Raw genomic sequence first — 17,116 nt, forward strand, 5'->3', positions numbered from 1 at the left:
CGGAAGCTGGAAAAAAAAAAAAAAAGAAAGAAAAGAAACGAGCCAGAAGTACAAATAATAGCAGTCGGTACTTGTGGCTCATCCTGCACTGTGCAATGGGAGCACTGCCGCCGGAGGAACCCCATCGTCCCAGCAGATCCCAGCACTCCAGGTACACTGCTCTATTTATAAACTGTTTATAGAGAGCCCTCCAGAAAGCCAGCAGGATGCCTCTTCCCTACAAGGGATGCTCCCGGCCTGCATGTAAACTGTTTGGGTTACTGGGGACACGTGTGGCCACGTCTGCTGATGGAGGTTGGAAAGTTTTGCTAATGGTGAGATGGGGCTGAGTGGTGCCACGGAGCCTCCTGCCCACCGGTGTTCCTGCCGTCGGCTGCAATCTGCTTTTAGGTTTGGAAATCTCCCACCCCGCAGCCTGGGAAGGGTTTATGCATTCTTTCATTGTTTTTATTTTTGGTTTGTGGTTTTTTTTTGTTTTAGTTTGTTTTTTTCCTGTTCTTCCGTTCTCGGGGGAGGGAAGCGTGGCACCTCCCTGCTCATGACCCCCCCGGGTACCTCCAGCCCTGTTCTGTGTCCTGGTTGCCACCACGAGATTTGCATGCACCCAGCTCACCGATGCCACGATGCAGAGAAAAGAGCTGAATTTGGTGTAAAAGCAAAAGCAGCACCAGGGATGTGTGGGTGCCCCCAGCCCACGTTGGCTGCCAACACTCTGGGTACCCCCTGCTCCCAGTGACCACAAGGGATGGGTGTCCCGAAGCTTCCCCTGGGTTTTCTCACTCCTTTTCTTCCCGGGAGGACCCGGTGGGGCTGAGCCACGGGAGAGGCGGCGTTGGGCAGGATTTGCATTCCTGGCCCTGCAGGAAGGGCTGTGCAGCTGCTGCTCCTGGCCGCGTCCTCCGCGGGGGCCCCGGCGGGGGCTGCAGGGCTCCAGGCTGCCCGAGGTGAGTGGGGGGCTCCGAGATGGGGGAAGAGGGTGACCCGGGGCCCAGCCTACTTGCAGGATCCCCTGCATGCATGTGGCCTTCCCCCCAATATGTGTGTGCCCCCCATCATTGCGCTGCCCCAAAGCACACGCATGCTCCCCTCCCCCACAGCCTTTCCTGCATGCACGTATCCCCACCATTGCACTCCCCCAGTGCACATGCATGCTCCCCCTTTGCACAGCTTTCCCCCCATCCATACACACCCACCTTGTTGCACCTGCGTGCTCCCCACGGCTGCAGTGCCCCCCGCTGCACACACAGCCCCGTTGCACAGAATGCCATCCCGTTGCACACCCTTGTTGCTGCTGGATGTGGCAGCTTCTTGCTCTCCCCGTAGCTGTTTTTAACAAGGGCTGAGGATCGTTGCTTCTGCATTATTTATGGTATGCATCTATGCTAAATGCTGCTGGGGAAGAGCTCTCCCATTGCAAAACCCCCGATTTATCCCCTAAAATGCCTTGTTTTGTGTCCATGCGGACTGCAGCCCGCAAGATGTATTCACGGCTCCTCTGGAGGGGGCCACGATGTGATGCTGATGTCCCCCCACTGCAGGGGATGGCTGGGCTGATCCTTACAGCCACAGTCCATCCAGGGAAGGGAAATAGTTGGGAGGTTTTGTTTTTCCCAGCTACTTTTGCTCCTGGGCTGCTGCTCCAGCAGGAGAGGGGTTTCACTTCCCACCCTGTGCTTTCTGGGTTCACCAGAAATGAGAGCGTTGCACAACGGCGAGCAGAGCTCCGTGGAGTGGGCACACATGGGTGCACGGGGGTGTGGGGAGAGGGCACCGAGCTGTGGGTACAGCCCCTGCCCCCTCAGCACTGCTGCTGGGGGGTGTCACTTTTGGAAGGTTTGGCTCAGGGCTGTCAGCACAGAGCTGCACCAGGCACAAACCTGCACCTCCCCACATGCTGCTTTGTCCCAGATTCGCCTTCTTTTCCCCCAGACCACCCCAATAATCCCCAAGGCTCTCTGTGACCCCGCTGCTGCCAGCCTGGCACCCATCACATCCCACATCATCACCCAAACTCAGCATCCCAAGGCTGACGTGTTCCCCCAGCCCCATCAGTGCCCTCACACGGGGCAGCCATACTCGGGGCGAGGACGGAGTGGGACGAGGAAGTGGTGCAGGGCCACTCCTTTGCGCCATTTCCTCCCGGCACCGTGCAGCTGTGAGGGCAGAGCAGTGCTGGGTTGGGGTGGCAGCACCCAGGGGACACACAGAGGGACCCCACACCCAGCCCACGGTCAGTAAGCAGATGGGGCCGAATGGGAAATGGTTGCATTTGGGGCTTTGTGTCACCGTTACCTTCGTGCGGTGCTCGGGGAGGTGGGGAGCAGCTGAGCACCGTGGGACGTGGTGAGGTTCTGGGGTGTGTTCAGCTGCACAGGATGGGGATGGCACAGCAGTGAGGGTGACGTGGTGATGCTGGTGGCATGGGGATGTAAATGGCACAGAGGTGCAGGGGGCACAGGATTGGAGTGGCACAGGATTGGGGTGGCACAGGGCTTCAGGTGACCCGCTTCTCCCTGGAGCTGTAAATCTGCTCCCATCCCTTCTGCCCGTTTCCCCCCTTTTGTTCTGCACTTCCCCCAAACGCACTCAGATGCAGGTGGCTGTTCCCAGCCCAGGGGAATCTTTGGGGTTTCCCAGTGGTTCCCCTTCCCAGCGCCACTTCTCACGCTCTGCTGTCCTGCTGTGCTCCTGCCTGGTGCAGCCGGGGCTCTCGGTGTCCAGGGGTGCTGGAGGTGGGCTTTGGTCCCTGCGCTCCCCCTCATTCAGAGGGTGTTGTCATCCCCTGCTGCGGGGTGGATGCCGTTGGGGTCTCAGCTGTCAGAGCAGGGCCTGGGGTCCCCTCCCCATGCAGCAGGGCAGCAGGTGGTGTCCCTGCAGCATCTACTGGGGAGCAGCCGAGATGTGCCGCTGCTTCCTGCATTACCACTCTGCTCCCTAAACCCATTCCTCTGAACACTGACAGCATCCCCTTCCTGTTCCCACATTCCTCCGTGCCCTGGTGCGGGGCAGCCTTGGGGGAGGATGCACCGTCCCCAGACAAAGGTCTGTGATATCCCACAGCCCAGGGAGTGTAGTGCTGGCTGTGCTATGGGGCTGCTCCCCAGTTTTTGGGATGGCAATGCTGTGGGTCTGCTCCCAGTCACTGCGAGATGGCAGTGTGGTGGGTTTGATCCCTAGCTTTTGGGATGGCAGTGCCATAGAGCTGTTCCCAGCCGCTTTGGGATGGCAGTGCCGTGGGCTTCGGGCAGCGCCTGGGTGAGAGAAGTGAACGGGACTGGAGAGCACCGCAGCGGTGCCGGGGTGACGCGGGGACAGCGTGGGGACCCGGCGTGGCCGCCAGCCCCCGGCCGTGCTGCGTGCAGGAATCTCGCCCGGCCGGTTCGGTGCGGGGCACGGCCGGGCGTCGCGCAAGGTGAGCAATTAACGCCCGGGGCTAATGGAGCTCGCCGGGCGCCGGGTTGGAGCACGGCCGCCCCGACGTGAGAGCCGACGACGTGCCGGGGCGGGCCGGCAGCGGTCAGCGGGGCCGGGGCTGCGTGCCGGGCGGCCGCTGGGAGCGGCTTCGCTCGCCCTGCCCGGCTCCGCTTCCTGCCCGCCGATGTCACCGCAGCCGCCGTCCCCGTGCGTCAGCGCTGGGGAAGCGCCCTCCCACCGTGACACGGACTGCGGGCAGCGCCGGCGGGCGGGGACGGAGCCGGCACCTCGCGGCCGGAGATCGGCTCGGCAGGACGTCGCTCGCTGCTCCCCGCCGCGCTCCCATCGCAGCGCCGCTCCCTGCTCGCCGGGTGAGCTCCGTCCACGCGTTTCCCACAGCTGGATTCGGGAGGTGACCGCGCTGCTGTTCGTGGCTCCGGGTGGGGAAAGACGGGAGCGGAAGGTGGCTGAGCAGCTGCCATCCCGTAGTGCTGCCCGGGAAGGAAAGGACCCCGCGGCCGGCAGAGCTTTCCACGCCCCATCTGCGGTGTGGGGTGACTGTTTCCTTATGGAGGGGTGTGTTGTTGAGTGCTGCTCGTGTTTGGCAGGTGCTAGAGAAACAGCACGGCGTCAGGGCGGGATCCACCTGCCCGCATCCTGCTGCCCGCCACGTCCAACGGTGCCCTTTCTCCGGGGCTGCCTTCCCCACCCCTTGGTGCACGGCTGATGCTGTGCGCAGAGGTCCGTGTTTGGACACCCCGTGGCTGTGTGTGGTCGTTCCAATCAGCCTCGTTTGGCTGCTGTCAGTCAATTCCTGCTCTTCCAGAGGTTGATTTTGCATTGTCCTTTTTGCTTTAGAAAGAAGAGGATGTGAGTGGGCTGTAAGAACTGAGCGAGATGGACGGAGAGCTGCTCGATACAGAGGTGGATGGGGAAGCACCCGCTGCCATGGGGGATGTGGGAGGAGAGGCATCCTGTGCTGAGGGCGGTGCAAAAGAAGAGGTGTCCTGTGCTGAGATGGATGGAGAACTTCCCACTGCCATGGGGAATGTGGCAGAAAGCAGTGCAAAAGGAGAGGGACCTTGTGCTGATGGCCATGTGGAAGGAGAGATGCGCTGCTCTGACAGCGATGGGGAAGGAGAGCTGCTCTGCAAGGAGGCCGATGCGAAGGGAGAGGGGTCTTGCTCTGAGAGCGAAGGGGAAGAAGAGCCTGATGCTGAGATCCGCACTGCTTCCAAGAAAATCTCTTTTATTTCTTCACCCTTGAGGGCAATCGTCCGCCTCAAGCAGCGCTACCGAGTGCAGAAGAAAAGAGGGCTGCACTTCGAGCTCCCCCAGGAAAAGTCATCCGAGCCCGTCCATGCGCGGCTGCTCCAGAGGCAGTTTTCCCTGAACAGATCTGGTTTCTACGGCTCCTCCAAGTCCTTCTTTAACCAGTCCAGCTTCAAGACGTCCCAGTACTTCACCTTTGACACGTCTGTGGAAGAGTGGGCGATGAGCAAATCCAGGCGGAAAAAGAAACGAAGGAAATCTCGGATAGTTCTGTACCCTGACAAAACAAAGAGGTACCTCCCCACCGAGGAGAAGAGCAACGCCAAACGCTGCCTCCTGTTGCTCATCGTCATCATCTTCTTCCAGATCCTTAACGCCATAGAGAACCTGGATGACAACCTCCAAAAATACGACCTCGATGGCTTAGAGAAAACAATGCACCGGGAAGTATTTGGGCAGAAGCTTGCTGTGGAAAGTATTATGCAGCTGCTGAAGGACTATCTCGCTACCCACATCCACAACAAGCCGCTGGTCCTCTCGCTAAATGGCCCCACAGGAGTGGGGAAGAGTCACGTTGGCTGGCTGCTGGCCAAGCATTTTCGCTCCGTCATGGACAATGACTTCGTGCTGCAATACTTTGTCATGCACCACTGCCCGAGCGGCGTGGATCCTCTGACTTGTGAAACAGACTTGTCTAAGAAGATTTCTGACATGGTTACGAGAGCTGAAATCGAGGAGAAGATACCGCTGTTCATTCTGGATGAGGTTGAGCTCATGTCTCCGGTCCTGCTGGACACTCTCAGCCGATTCTTTGAACCCAACCAAACCAATGAGTTCCTCAATGCCATCTACATTTTGATAAGCAACATAGGGGGTGGTGAAATCACCGAGTTTGTCATCCAGAACGCATCCGCTGAGCTCCTGCAGCAACGGAGCGGAGCTGAGGAGCTGCTGAGCGTCATCCAGCCCGTGCTGAGCCATGCCCACCCGCTGTGGAAGGCAGCAGACGTCGTCCCCTTCGTTCTCCTGGAGAGGAGTCACGTCATAGACTGCTTCCTGGAGGAGATGAGGAGGGAAGGGCTGTACCCCGAGCAGAGCCACGTCGAGAGGTTGGCCGGCCAGCTCAGCTACTACACTACGGGCGACAAGCAGTTCTCCAGGCTGGGCTGCAAGCAGGTTGTGGCCAAAGTCAACCTGCTGTAGGGATTCTCTGCGGTGACACGGCCTGTTCTTGGGATTTACAGTCTCACGAGGAGTGTGTGAGGGCAGAGCAGCTCAGTGGCTGCCCTGGGGCTGCTGGTCGGGGCAGGGGATGGCAGCCCGGGCTCCTCTGCAGCACAACTACTCTCCTCTGGGTGTTCCCCATGTTTGCAGAGCGCGGTGTGGCCAGCGAGGGCCCCACAGCCTCACAGCAATTGGAGACACTTTGTTACTCATGCACTCGTTAGAATGAGGACAGACGCTGTGCAGTACCAAGTGAAGGAAGAAACCAGAACCCATCGGGGTTCTCTGTCTCAGCAGCACACAGAGCCACATCTCACCGTCTCCAGGGCCACAGCCTCCACTGGGAGCTCTTCTGCTTTTTGCTGCTGGGTGCACCTCATTATGCTCCTTATCTAGAAAGCCCAAAATAGCAACTGGTGTCTGTTGGGCAGCACGCACTGGAAAAGACCATTTGGGCTGTGTGGGCACGGGGCAGCCTGAGTCTCCACTGAGACCCAGTGGAGAGCACACTGCCTGGAAGTACCTTGGGAACAGCACGTCTTTGTTTTGAGCAGGCAGGTAGAGCAGGTGTTCATGGCATTGCTTCTCCAGGTTTTGGTTTTGTGCCCAGGTTCCCTTCTACAAGTTGCTGTGAATTATCACATACGTAATCCTGTGGATGTTTGCACTGGTTGTTTGATTTGCCTCTTTCTAATTGTTGGTCTCCAAAGACTTCCATCACAAATTTCTGCTTCCAGAGCTATTGTCAGGAATAAATCCAAACTATCTTGAATAAATTAATTTGAAAGTACTTTTCCCATATGTGACCGAAATGTGGTTTTCCACCCAGATTTCTCTTCAGGGTCGATGTGGCTGTGGTTTGGACTGGGAGCAAAAGCTGCAGCTTTGCTGAAAGCTCAAAGGTATGATGGGAGGGTTAGGCATCACCCCAGCTCAACGGCTGTCCATGCTGCCCCTGATACCCCCTTTGCTGTCAGCTGTGTTTGGGGTACAACCTGCATTGGCAGAACCCCCCCAGTGCCCCAGAGGGCAGGCATGGCTGGCTTCAGATACACACACTCCCTTCTCTTCTGAAGCAGCTCGGCTCCAGGATGCCCAGGGATGGGAGCAGTGCAGACTATGGGCTGTGGGCATCGCTCACCGTGCACCCCAGCATGCAGCTGCAGAGCCTTCCCTATCTTCCTGGCCTGTGCCCCATCATGAAGTGATCACAGGTCTCCACTGTTCTGCAGTCAGCCTTTGGGGCTGGGCAGTGCCCGGGTCGCTGTCAGATCAATAGCAGGGATAAGCTCCCGGCTGCTTTCTGGCTGCAGGAGGATCCTTTGTCCCTGGGAAAGGGCTGAGAGCTGGACGCCAGCCGAACGTCCAAGTGCCCCTGCAAGCAAGTTGGGAGGATTTACTTTTACAGTGATTGATAATGAACTGCCCTGAGCTCAGGCTCAGAGCATTCCGGCTGTGTGGCTGGGCTTCCAGGGACACCCGACGTCCCCATCCTCTTCCCTGCGCTCCAGGCACTGGGAGCTGGTTGGGCTTTTCCCTGCGTTTCTCCAGTAACACAGCCTGGCTCCAGCCCAAGGAAGCGGGTGCACGTACATGTTCTGTGTGGGCTCAGCTGCCTCCAGGAAAAGGAGTTTGTGATGGAGGGTTCCTAAAAAGGAGCTAACCCGAGCTGGCTCCGTTCACCACAGCCTGCCCAGAGCCGCCTCCGCAGGCAGGTGCTGGCTCATGAGGCTGAATCCTCCCTGTTTGAATTCCTTTTGCTGTGGGATGATGATACAGAGGTGATTCAGTGCCAAACTAACACTGCTCTGTTAGGCACTGCAGCATCGTGTCGGCCGTGCTGGGCCACCAGAGCCACCAGTGCTGCTCCTCCTGCACCGTGCACAACCCAGGGACTTCATCCTCACTGCCCGGTGCCTCTGGCTGTGATGGTTTTGCCAGGAACTGCAGCAGATCCAAAGCATCAGCCTGGAGCACTGGCGCAGGGTGTAAATTGAGGTACTGCTTCTGAAGGTGCAGCACTCAGCCCATTCCCACATAGCCCAGCAATGTGTCCTGCAAGGGGGGGGGAGGGAAGCTAATGAGGAACTCCAGCAGGTTCAGTGCTTCAATGCATTTCCCCCTGTAATCTTCACTGAACACATCAGTGCAACCAGGGAAGCAACATTAATTTGATCAGGGGAGAAGAGAGCGAGGCCAGCTTGCAATAGCTGTGACTGAGGCAATTCATCCAAGGTGCAGAGAAAAATGCAACAGCTTTTGAGATGGCACAGCAGAATGCTGGAAGGAGTGCAGGCATGGCCTTGGGAAGGGTGGGAAGGTGCAGGTCTGTACACTGAGCGGTGCACAGCAGGGTGAAGGAATGCAGGGCCTCATCAGGGCACCCTGTCAGGACAGAGCCTGGGCTGCACTGTGTGAGCCAACACACCTGCAGGTGTGAAGAGTGTTAGGTGAAACGAGATAAGAGCCTTCAAATATGCAAAAGAGAGGCAGGGAGCAGGGTTGAGCTCTGCATATTCTCCTTGTGCAGGGTGTGGGGTCAGCTCCGAAGAGCACGGGTGAGGTTACACTGCACGCAAAGCTCCCAGATGGGCTGAGCAGAGCAGCTGCACCGGGCTGGGGGATGGAGGAGGATGGGTTAGAAGTGCTTGGAGTCCGTGGGCTCACAAGCTGCTGTTTGTTTGGCTTCTGCCTCCCCTTGGTGCCGCCGATGGCTCAGCTCTAGCTCTGTCCCACCCAGCATGCAGCTGGTGTCACTTCAGTGCTCGCTCTTCATTGAGATCACTCCAGTTTAACACTACTCTTCCGCAGTGAGAATGTGTGGGATGCTAAAATAGCTGGGTTTAGGCCCAAAGTTTCAGGCACCTGCATCTGTGATTAGCCAGGCTGGGGAAATGGGAAAACAGCAAAGGCTCCCAGAAGGGACTCCTCCTCCTCCTGCTGGGATTGCAGCGATGAGCTGCTGGCAGCTCCATGCTGGGTGCACACAGTGCTGGGTTCTCAGTGGATGCTATTCTGAGCTTACTGACATTGAGCTTCCTGTGACATCCCTCAGGCTGGGATTCAGCTCCTATTGTTACACATCCAGAGAAAGTCGGAGTTAAGTCACGGCTGGGATTTCCTCAGCACCCTGACCTCAGATTTCACCTCTGCCTGTGTCCTACTCTGACTCCTTAATGTGCCACGGTGCCCAAACGCTCACTCAGGTCGAACCCTCGTGGTGTGTCACCCATTCCTCTAAGCAAAGAGAGAAAAAATCGAAATCCTGGAGCAAGATACTCCTGTAGATTAATGGTTTTCCTCATAAGCTCCTTGTCCAAATCAACAGCAAGAGCCGCATGCAGGTACCCAAGGAGCAGGGGGTGTTGGTGCCACGTTCCACATTTTTCCAACACGGCTCTCAATTCCCAGCAGATTTTCTGAGGCTGCAACCAAAAAGACACAGCGTGTACCTCACACAACCCCCCCACCCAGCCCAATTTGGCTTTACCATCGTGGGTTGCTTCTGATGCGTCAGAGCGAAGCACTTCGTTCTTCCTGAGATGACTTCATGCATTTCCAACATGTGGGATGAAGGTTTCTGAGTCATGGGCTTTCTTCACCCTACCCAGGCCCTTCCTCCCCTCTGGCTGCCTTTGGGGCTTGGAAAGTGTTCTGAGCTTTTGTTTTGAGGGTGAGCTGATCCTTGGCTTCCAGATTGTTGCTTATCTTTCCGATACAAAGAAAGGCGCGTGCCTCAGACCTTGGGTCCATCCCAACTATTTCAGATGATGTAAGGAGAGTTTCTGCCCCTCCCTGCAAATTGCTGTGCTCAAACAGCACTGCAGTTTTTGGATTTTTCGTGGTCAAAATGTGATACTGAGCATTGCAGAGTGCCTTGGCCTGATGTAACCCAGCGTCCTCAGCTCCACCAGTGCCTTGGGCTCCATCTCCAGAAGCTGCTCCATACCATTTCTGTTTGTACCAGGACCAACACCGAGCCCTTTTGTGTTTCATGCTCATGCCAAATATCCATCACCTCCACATCCGAACGCTGCTCCTGTTGCATCCAATACTCATTTTTTGGATTTGGAAGCTCATTGTGAAATGCATTGTTGTCTCTGGCCTAGAGAGGATGGATGAAGTTCAACTCTGGATGCAGTTCAACAGAAATTGCTTTTTCATCTCCTTGCACCTGGTGGGCAGAAAATCTGCTTCTTGCAATGCTGATTCACCTTAGTTCTCATCTGAGAAGTATTCGGTGACCTGCTTGGACAAGCTAACCTGAGAGTTATAAATAAATCCTTGTGTAATCTCGCTCAAATGATAATAAGCAAATGGATAATTATGATTGCCAATAGGAAGAAGAGCTGTCCCTACAGGCAGAGCATTCTATTCCTGGGTCTCAGTGTTGTGAGGTCATGCTATTACTCACGTCCTCACACTGGGTGCTGGGCAGTGCTGGTGGGATGTGAGCCAGGGAACATCACCGGCACACCTGTGGATGGTCAGCACCTGTACCAAGGCAACCACATGCTGAGGGACGAAGGGAGAAACGCACCGATCTGCCTCATGGCTCTGGATGAATAAAGGGAATTAAAATGTGATGCCAAATGTGTGATTTTGGCATTTAACATCACCGCTCACCTAACACTCGGGTGCATTTGGTGTCACTTTGCGTGCGGAGCTGGCCTGAAGTCTGTGTGCTGCGAGTGGGAGGATGTGCTGCTAATCCTATCCTGACTCACTGGCATGCAGGGACTGGGGCGGCCCCAAGGGCTCAGTCACCACAGGGCAAAGCTGCTGCAGCTCCGTGTGATAAATGTTCCCACTGTGTGCTTTGTTGAAAGCATTGGCGTGGTTTAGTTGGAAGGATTTTGCACTGGCCGTGGGAGGCGGATGCCCGGCAGGGATTGCAGGTAGGATGCTGAGTGTGGGTTCAGCCATCAGAGCTGAAGGGAGAACCATCCTACCCTGGTGGCACCCACATCCGTGAGATGGTGGCTAAAGAAGCTGCCTGAACTGATGCCTCACCTTTTAGCACTTCTCTTCCTGCAAACTGAAAAGAATTAGGAGATTTTAGAAGCAGCACAAGGAGGCTGTGGATGCCCCATCCCTGCAGGCATTCAAGGCCAGGCTGGATGTGGCTCTGGGCAGCCTGGGCTGCTGGTTGGCAACCCTGCACATAGCAGGGAGTTGAAACTAGGTGATCATTGTGGTCCTTTTCAATCCAGGCCATTCTATGATTCCATTATATGATTCTATGATCTCCCAACTCCTCTGGATTTGGCCTTGTAGAGAAGAAAGAGCCACCACAAGCCATCAGAATCCCTTCTCTATGCCTTGTTGTGTCTCAGGTTTAAGCACTCACCTTCAAAGTGTAAGATGCTGCCCTCAAGAAGGTGTTTTCAGGAGCAAGTGTCACAATGAGCCACTGGCTCCAGCTTTCAGTTGAAATGGGGATTAGGGATGATGGCAAAAGCCACAGGCAGTGTTGTTACCCGGAGTTCCTGACCCATCCCCTGTGCCCGGGTGTCACAGAGACCTGGAAATGCAGCTCCATGAGTTGGAATCTCTGTCATGGTGATTTACAAAGGAGAAAAAGCAGAAGTTGCTTGTCTTGTGATTTAAAGCCAACCACCATTTTGTTCCTCCAAGAAGGGTAATGCAAGCAATGTTAGGGAGAGAAAAGGGTAACGGGAGCCATCAAAGAGTGGTTTTAAACTTTGAAGTTGTGCCCTTTGCTGCTGCTCTGTGTTGGCTCCAAGCTGCTGGAGAACACCTTGCAGAGCTACAATCACAGAATCATTAAGATGGGAGAAGTCCCCTAAGATCATCCACTCCAACCGTTCACCTGCCAGCAGCACTGCTCACCAAACCATGTCCCTCAGTTTCATGCCTACATGTTTCCTGAACCCCTCCCCCACCTCCTGGCAGTCTGTCCCACTGCCCAACCACTCTTTCAGAGGAGTTTTTCCTAGATCAAGTTCTATTGGGTTTTACATTGGCTATCCCATGGCTGGTTGCCACGGATGTTTTGCAGGACTCACTTTTCATCCCCACCTGCCTGAGCAGATGTGAGCATGTGAGGTTCCCCACATCAACAGATGCACGTCTTCCTGCTGGTGTTCAAGACATCACCCCATGCTCTGTGCAACCTGGCCTAGTACCAGATCTGGAGGTTGGTGGCCCTGCCTGTGGTAGGGGGGCTGGAACTCGATGCTCCTGGGGGTCCCTTCCAACCCAAACTGCTGTATAATTCTATTAAATGATTCTATGAAGTTAGCAGCTAAATCCTGTGACTTGAGGACAAAGATCCTACAGGGAGCTGGAGGCCTCTCCAGCAGGTTTGTGGGCACTCAGCCCTTTCAGGCTCTGTTTAGTCAGCATAAGGCACAAGGAATTTGAACACCAGCAATGATTTTTTTCCTTTTGTGGGCATACCTGGAATTGAGCTTGCCAGAGCAAGTGCTGAGGTTTCCTGGGGCACAATGCTGAGATTGCACAGGATCATAACAGAAACTGGGGTCTCCCAGCCATGTATGGATGGGTTGGGAAGGCAGCAGAGTTTACCTGTCCTCAGGCTCCATTTCCGTTCTTTATAGCAGATGAGTGGATTTTAATGAATGTTACACTCTCAGAAGAATCACAATATCTTGAGGGAAAGCCTTGTGATGGACAGCTGTAACGCAGGGAGTGGAACTGGGAAGGAGCATGCTCTCACTTAGCAGTGCATGCCTGCGGGCAGGTATGGGCTGCTGGGGCAGACATCCCTGGGCAGCTGTGAGTCAGCCCAGCTCCTCCCACGGCATCTTCACTCATCATCATCTTCACTCAGGTGGGTATTTATAGCACAGGTAGGAGTGGGGAGAGAAATCAAAGAACAGCTTCCCCTAAAGACACATAAATCACTCTGAGAGTTCAGCTCTGGGGAGCTGCGTGACCTGCTTTAACTAGAAAGAATAAAAGCACCATTTGTTATTAGTTATATATATATTTTTTTAATATTATTTCGTCAGGCTGCTGTTTGAATTAGAACCATCTTTGGGCAGGGAGATTTTTTTCCATGCAGTTCTCCCAGCTTTCAGAGCTACCCCAGCAGGCCGCTAAGGACATGATGCCTCACACGGGAGAAAGCCTTTTCTCCAGCACAGCTCTGCTGAAAAACAATTCAGACAGTCTGCCCAGACCTCTGCTTGCCATCCGAGCTGTCGGGAGACCTCCAGGCCTTCCAACAAAACGGAGCAGGAAAGCCAGGAGGGTGCTGTACCCAGCACGGGTGAGAAAATATTTACCACGCCCGAAGAAAGACGTAGCCAAGAGGTGGCTGCTTGTGTGTGCTGGCATCGTCCTCCTGCAGGTGCTAACTGAGGAGCCTGAGCACGAGGGACTGGCAGGAGCAAAGGTTCCTAAGGAGCAGCTCTGCACGCTGCGTGCACAGCTCAGGGCTGCACACCTCGGGGCTGCGCGGCTCAGAGGTGCAGAGAACCGCTCCAGAGAAGACAGAGCTGCTCCTGAGGCCTCAGCAATCGTTCTCTCATCAGCTTACGGGCACCAAGCTCTCATGAAAACCACAGATGTGCCACGACAAGCTGGGAGACGGCTGCACGCCTTCTGCAGACAGTGCCTGTCTGCTTTATCCCATGCAGAGCGCTGAGCTGCGGCGAGGAGCTGGCCTGCTCCTGCTCCTGCCCATCGCTGCTGCAGCGCTGCCAGCTGCACTGTGAACTGCTGCACTGTGAACTGCTGCACTGTGAACTGCTGCACTCCTCCAAGGGGACATGAGGACTCCGGACGGTGACATGGGGCTGCAGGTGGCTGGGGAGGCACTGAAGACAGCCCAGGGCTGCAGTGAGGACTGTGCACATTCCAATGCTGATCCAAGCTGGGAGTTGGACTCAAGATCCTTTTTGTTCCCTTTCAACTCGGGATACGCCACGATTGATTTTGTGATTTGTGACAGTGATTTGAATCGAGTTGCTGCGAACTGTAACAAAAGGCTGTGGGCACAGCCCTGCATTGGGTTTGTACTGCATTAACTCTCCTGTGACTGCTGTGTAACCCTTTCTGTGCCTCTGCATGCTGTAGTGTGCTGTCAGTTCTCACAGATCACAGCTCAGCTCTTAGAGCTATGAGAGCACAAAATGTGACCTTTTTTCTCCTCTGTAGGAATAAAGCTGCTGGGATCAGACTTCCACAGTGTGCATCAACCGAAACTTCTGAGCTAAGGTTTGCTGCCCTGTTGTGTACCCAGAGCAAGTTGCTGGTTATCCTGGGGAAATAAAACCACCCAACCAGCAAGAACAGGGGGGTTGGAGCCACAGCGGTGCTGGGGCACAGACTTGCTGGTGCCAGCAGAGTGAGAGAGTTCAAGGACCTGGGTCACAAGAGCTGCAGCACGGGGGTGAGATGACTGGGAGAGAGCTAGGCCATCACAAAAGGAAACCAAGGAAGGTGATGGGAAAGAGTTGTTAGAAGGGGAAATTGAGCAAGAGGTAACCAGAAGGCCTTTCTAACTCATGCTTCCACTGTTTCCACGTTTATTATGGGGTTACTGGGAATGTAGAATGCTTTGTGGCTCTAAAGTGTGAAATATGGGATCACAGAGTGATCCAGGGCATCATGACCTGTGAATGTGATGGCATCTGGCTCTGCACAGCGGGGTGCAACTCAGAGTGTGGCTGCTGCCTCCCAGACATGGACAGGTTCCTTGCATTAGCAATAAAGACATCAGGCTCAGGACCTGCTCTCTGCCCAGCTATAGGGCCCACTGCACAGAGATTCCAGTGGCTCCTTGCTGGAACTACTGGGCCCAGGACTTTCAGTGGATATGGTTCTGTGTCTCCTGGGTTATCACTCATGCCCTGGGGCTAGGGTACAGCTCCCTTAATTATACATCTCCAAGTCTGAGTAAAGCAAGGCTGGGTTTCCCCAGCCATGCACTCTGCAAGTCTGTCCTGGAGGCCAGGCATGGGGAGAGGACCCCCAGACAGCTTCCCCAAGCCGTGGTCCGTGCTCCAGCCACACACATGTTGTGTGTCAGTGCTTCTCTTATGAGGGTCGGTCCCGAAAGGCCACAGTATGGCTTTGCAGCCCCAGCTTTGCCCTTTGGGGCCTCCATCCCCAAATCCCAGCCCGCAGAACAGCTTCTATGTTTTGCTGCTTTGCACAAGGCTGTATCCAGATGGACTTCCCTACGCACAGAAAGTCCACCAACTCCTTGGTCAACTTCTTCCAATTGCTTGAGATTTAATTAGTCTGATTTCCATGACAGACAGCTGATGTGACTCACCTGTCTCAGAAACCAACAGCAATTGGTTCCTTAAGCTCTGATAAGAATAGAATTCAAATGTTTTTGTAATGACTGCACGTGACCCAGGAGTGGAAGGAAGCTGGATTGCACTCACAGTGATTGCAGAAGAGGTGTGGAAAAGCCCAGAGGGGCACTGCAGGCCGAAACACCAAAACAGAGAAGATCAGCATGCTGCAGCTCACGGCAACTAGAAGGGGACCTGCTTACCTCAAAACAAAACAGCAGAATCACTAACAGGATTCAGCTCCTTCATTTGTACTGAAAAAATGAGCAGTCGGTGTGCAGCCAGGGAGCTGCGTGGGGTAGGGGGCAGTGGGGCACGGTGTCAGTGAGGGGTGGGCCGGGATCAGCCCCTCATCCTTTGGGACACGGAGGGGAGATGTGCGATCACAGCGAATGAGCGAGTGTGGAGTTTTGCAAAATCTTGGCATCCTGACGGCTGCTGAAAATGAGAAGGCGGTTCAGCAGAAGCGGGGGTGGGGTGCAGAGCTTGCAAAGCTCGGTGTAAACGCGGTGAGCCCTCACGAGAGGGCAGCAGAGACAGAACGTCAGCAGCATTCCCAAGGCAGCGCCCTGCGGCGTTCCGGACACGAAGTGCAGCCGCAGGAGATGCTGAGGATGCGTTCAGTGCCTCTGACAGCTTGGTGGGAATCTGAATGCGTGCGTGGGGTGTGAGCCCGCAAAACGGAGACAGAGAGCTCTTAAATACAACATCCCCATCGCCAAGCCTTACGTGCAGCGTGTGGAGAGCTGGCATGTATGGCAATGCAGATTAACAGAGACCACCTTCAGCCAACTTCCAGGCCAACCATCAGCAGCGTAGCCCTGGGCAACCACTGTAAATTCATTGCAGGGCTGGTGACTTGAATGAGCTAAATACAACCAGAATGTCACACGCTTGGTCTGCTATGCAAAGTCCAGCATCCCATGTCGTGACCCCGAGATCCACCTGTGATAAGGACAGGGCCCATCCTGGCCTAGGGTTGAAGGATTGCACATCCCTGCTGCACAGCCCTGCTCTAGCTGCTCCCAGGCCTGCACACCACCCTGGCTGTTTAGAGCTACAAGCACCAGCTCCAGCTGAGTTTGCAGGGGGTGGGACAGCCTGCAGGATGGACTGGGGAGTGTGTGGTACTGTGGAGGGATGACGTGGCTGTGCGCAGCCTCAGAGCAGCGCATCCAGGCAGGCTCTGTATGTGGGGCATGCCAGGACACAGCCCTGTGTTTGCATTCCTAGCCTTGTGCAGGGCTTGCGACTCCTGGGAGCTGCTTTTTCTGCAGAAAGAACCCCCTGCAGCCCAGCTCTGTGGCCTTCCTGGTCCTTCTTCTACCCCTCCTTCCTCCAAACTCTCTCCTTTCCCAGGGCTCTTCAAGCCACCTCAGCTCTCTTCCTGCTGCCCTGAATATCCCCCGTCCCACTGGCACGGGGACCTTTGCTCCAGCGTGCATCCCTGCTGGTAAAATCTGTTGGCCTTTAAAGCAAACTGCATTCAGATGTGTACTGGGGGCAGCTCCTGGGACATTCCTGCCCTGTGGCCTTGCCTGGGAGTGTGACACACATGTGCTATCCCAACCCAGTTTCACATTACACATGATAACGTTCCCATACCCAGCAGCATTTATTTTAGTGCTACAGATACATCCTGTGAGACCAGGCACACTGCGAGACGCAACACTCCAAAAATGCTCTAAGAGAGCTTCTCCTGCCCCATGTCCCCAACACCTGGTGTGCCCCTGCCACCATGCCCAACCTGAGTGGGCGCAGTGGCTCGTCCCCCAGTAGCTCAGCATTTTTTCCCAATGGAGAATGCTAGCAGAGACACACTCTGGCACTAAGAGGAGCTCTGTGGCAGCTTCTTCATTCTGCCCAAGGCTGGGCACGAGGGGTAGTGATGCTGCTGCATGCAGAGGCGT

At 55.3% G+C, this 17,116-nt stretch overlaps 1 protein-coding gene across 6 annotated transcripts; it reads left to right on the top strand.

Annotated features, from left to right (window-relative positions):
- TOR4A (torsin family 4 member A) lies at window positions 1-6,700 on the top strand. Of its 6 annotated transcripts, none has more exons than XM_052667662.1 (2): window positions 1-151; window positions 4,273-6,700. In XM_052667662.1, exon 2 carries the CDS (start codon window positions 4,312-4,314, stop codon window positions 5,887-5,889), a length of 1,578 nt encoding a protein of 525 aa, XP_052523622.1. In that variant the 5' UTR covers window positions 1-151; window positions 4,273-4,311; the 3' UTR covers window positions 5,890-6,700. The 6 variants fall into 6 exon arrangements, with proteins under 6 accessions (XP_052523622.1, XP_052523619.1, XP_052523618.1 ...); XM_052667659.1 differs by lacking the exon at window positions 1-151 and adding an exon at window positions 839-944; XM_052667658.1 differs by lacking the exon at window positions 1-151 and adding an exon at window positions 2,093-2,230.
- Window positions 6,701-17,116: the final 10,416 nt, after the last annotated feature.

This window comes from Tympanuchus pallidicinctus, unplaced genomic scaffold (assembly GCF_026119805.1).
Source record: "Tympanuchus pallidicinctus isolate F22 unplaced genomic scaffold, pur_lepc_1.0 scaffold8, whole genome shotgun sequence".
Classification (NCBI taxonomy): Eukaryota; Metazoa; Chordata; class Aves; order Galliformes; family Phasianidae; genus Tympanuchus; species Tympanuchus pallidicinctus.

What these genes read in the sequence shown, in the direction of transcription:
- TOR4A (XM_052667662.1), top strand. Translation starts at nt 4,312, where the DNA reads ATGGACGGAGAGCTGCTCGATACAGAGGTGGATGGGGAAGCACCCGCT.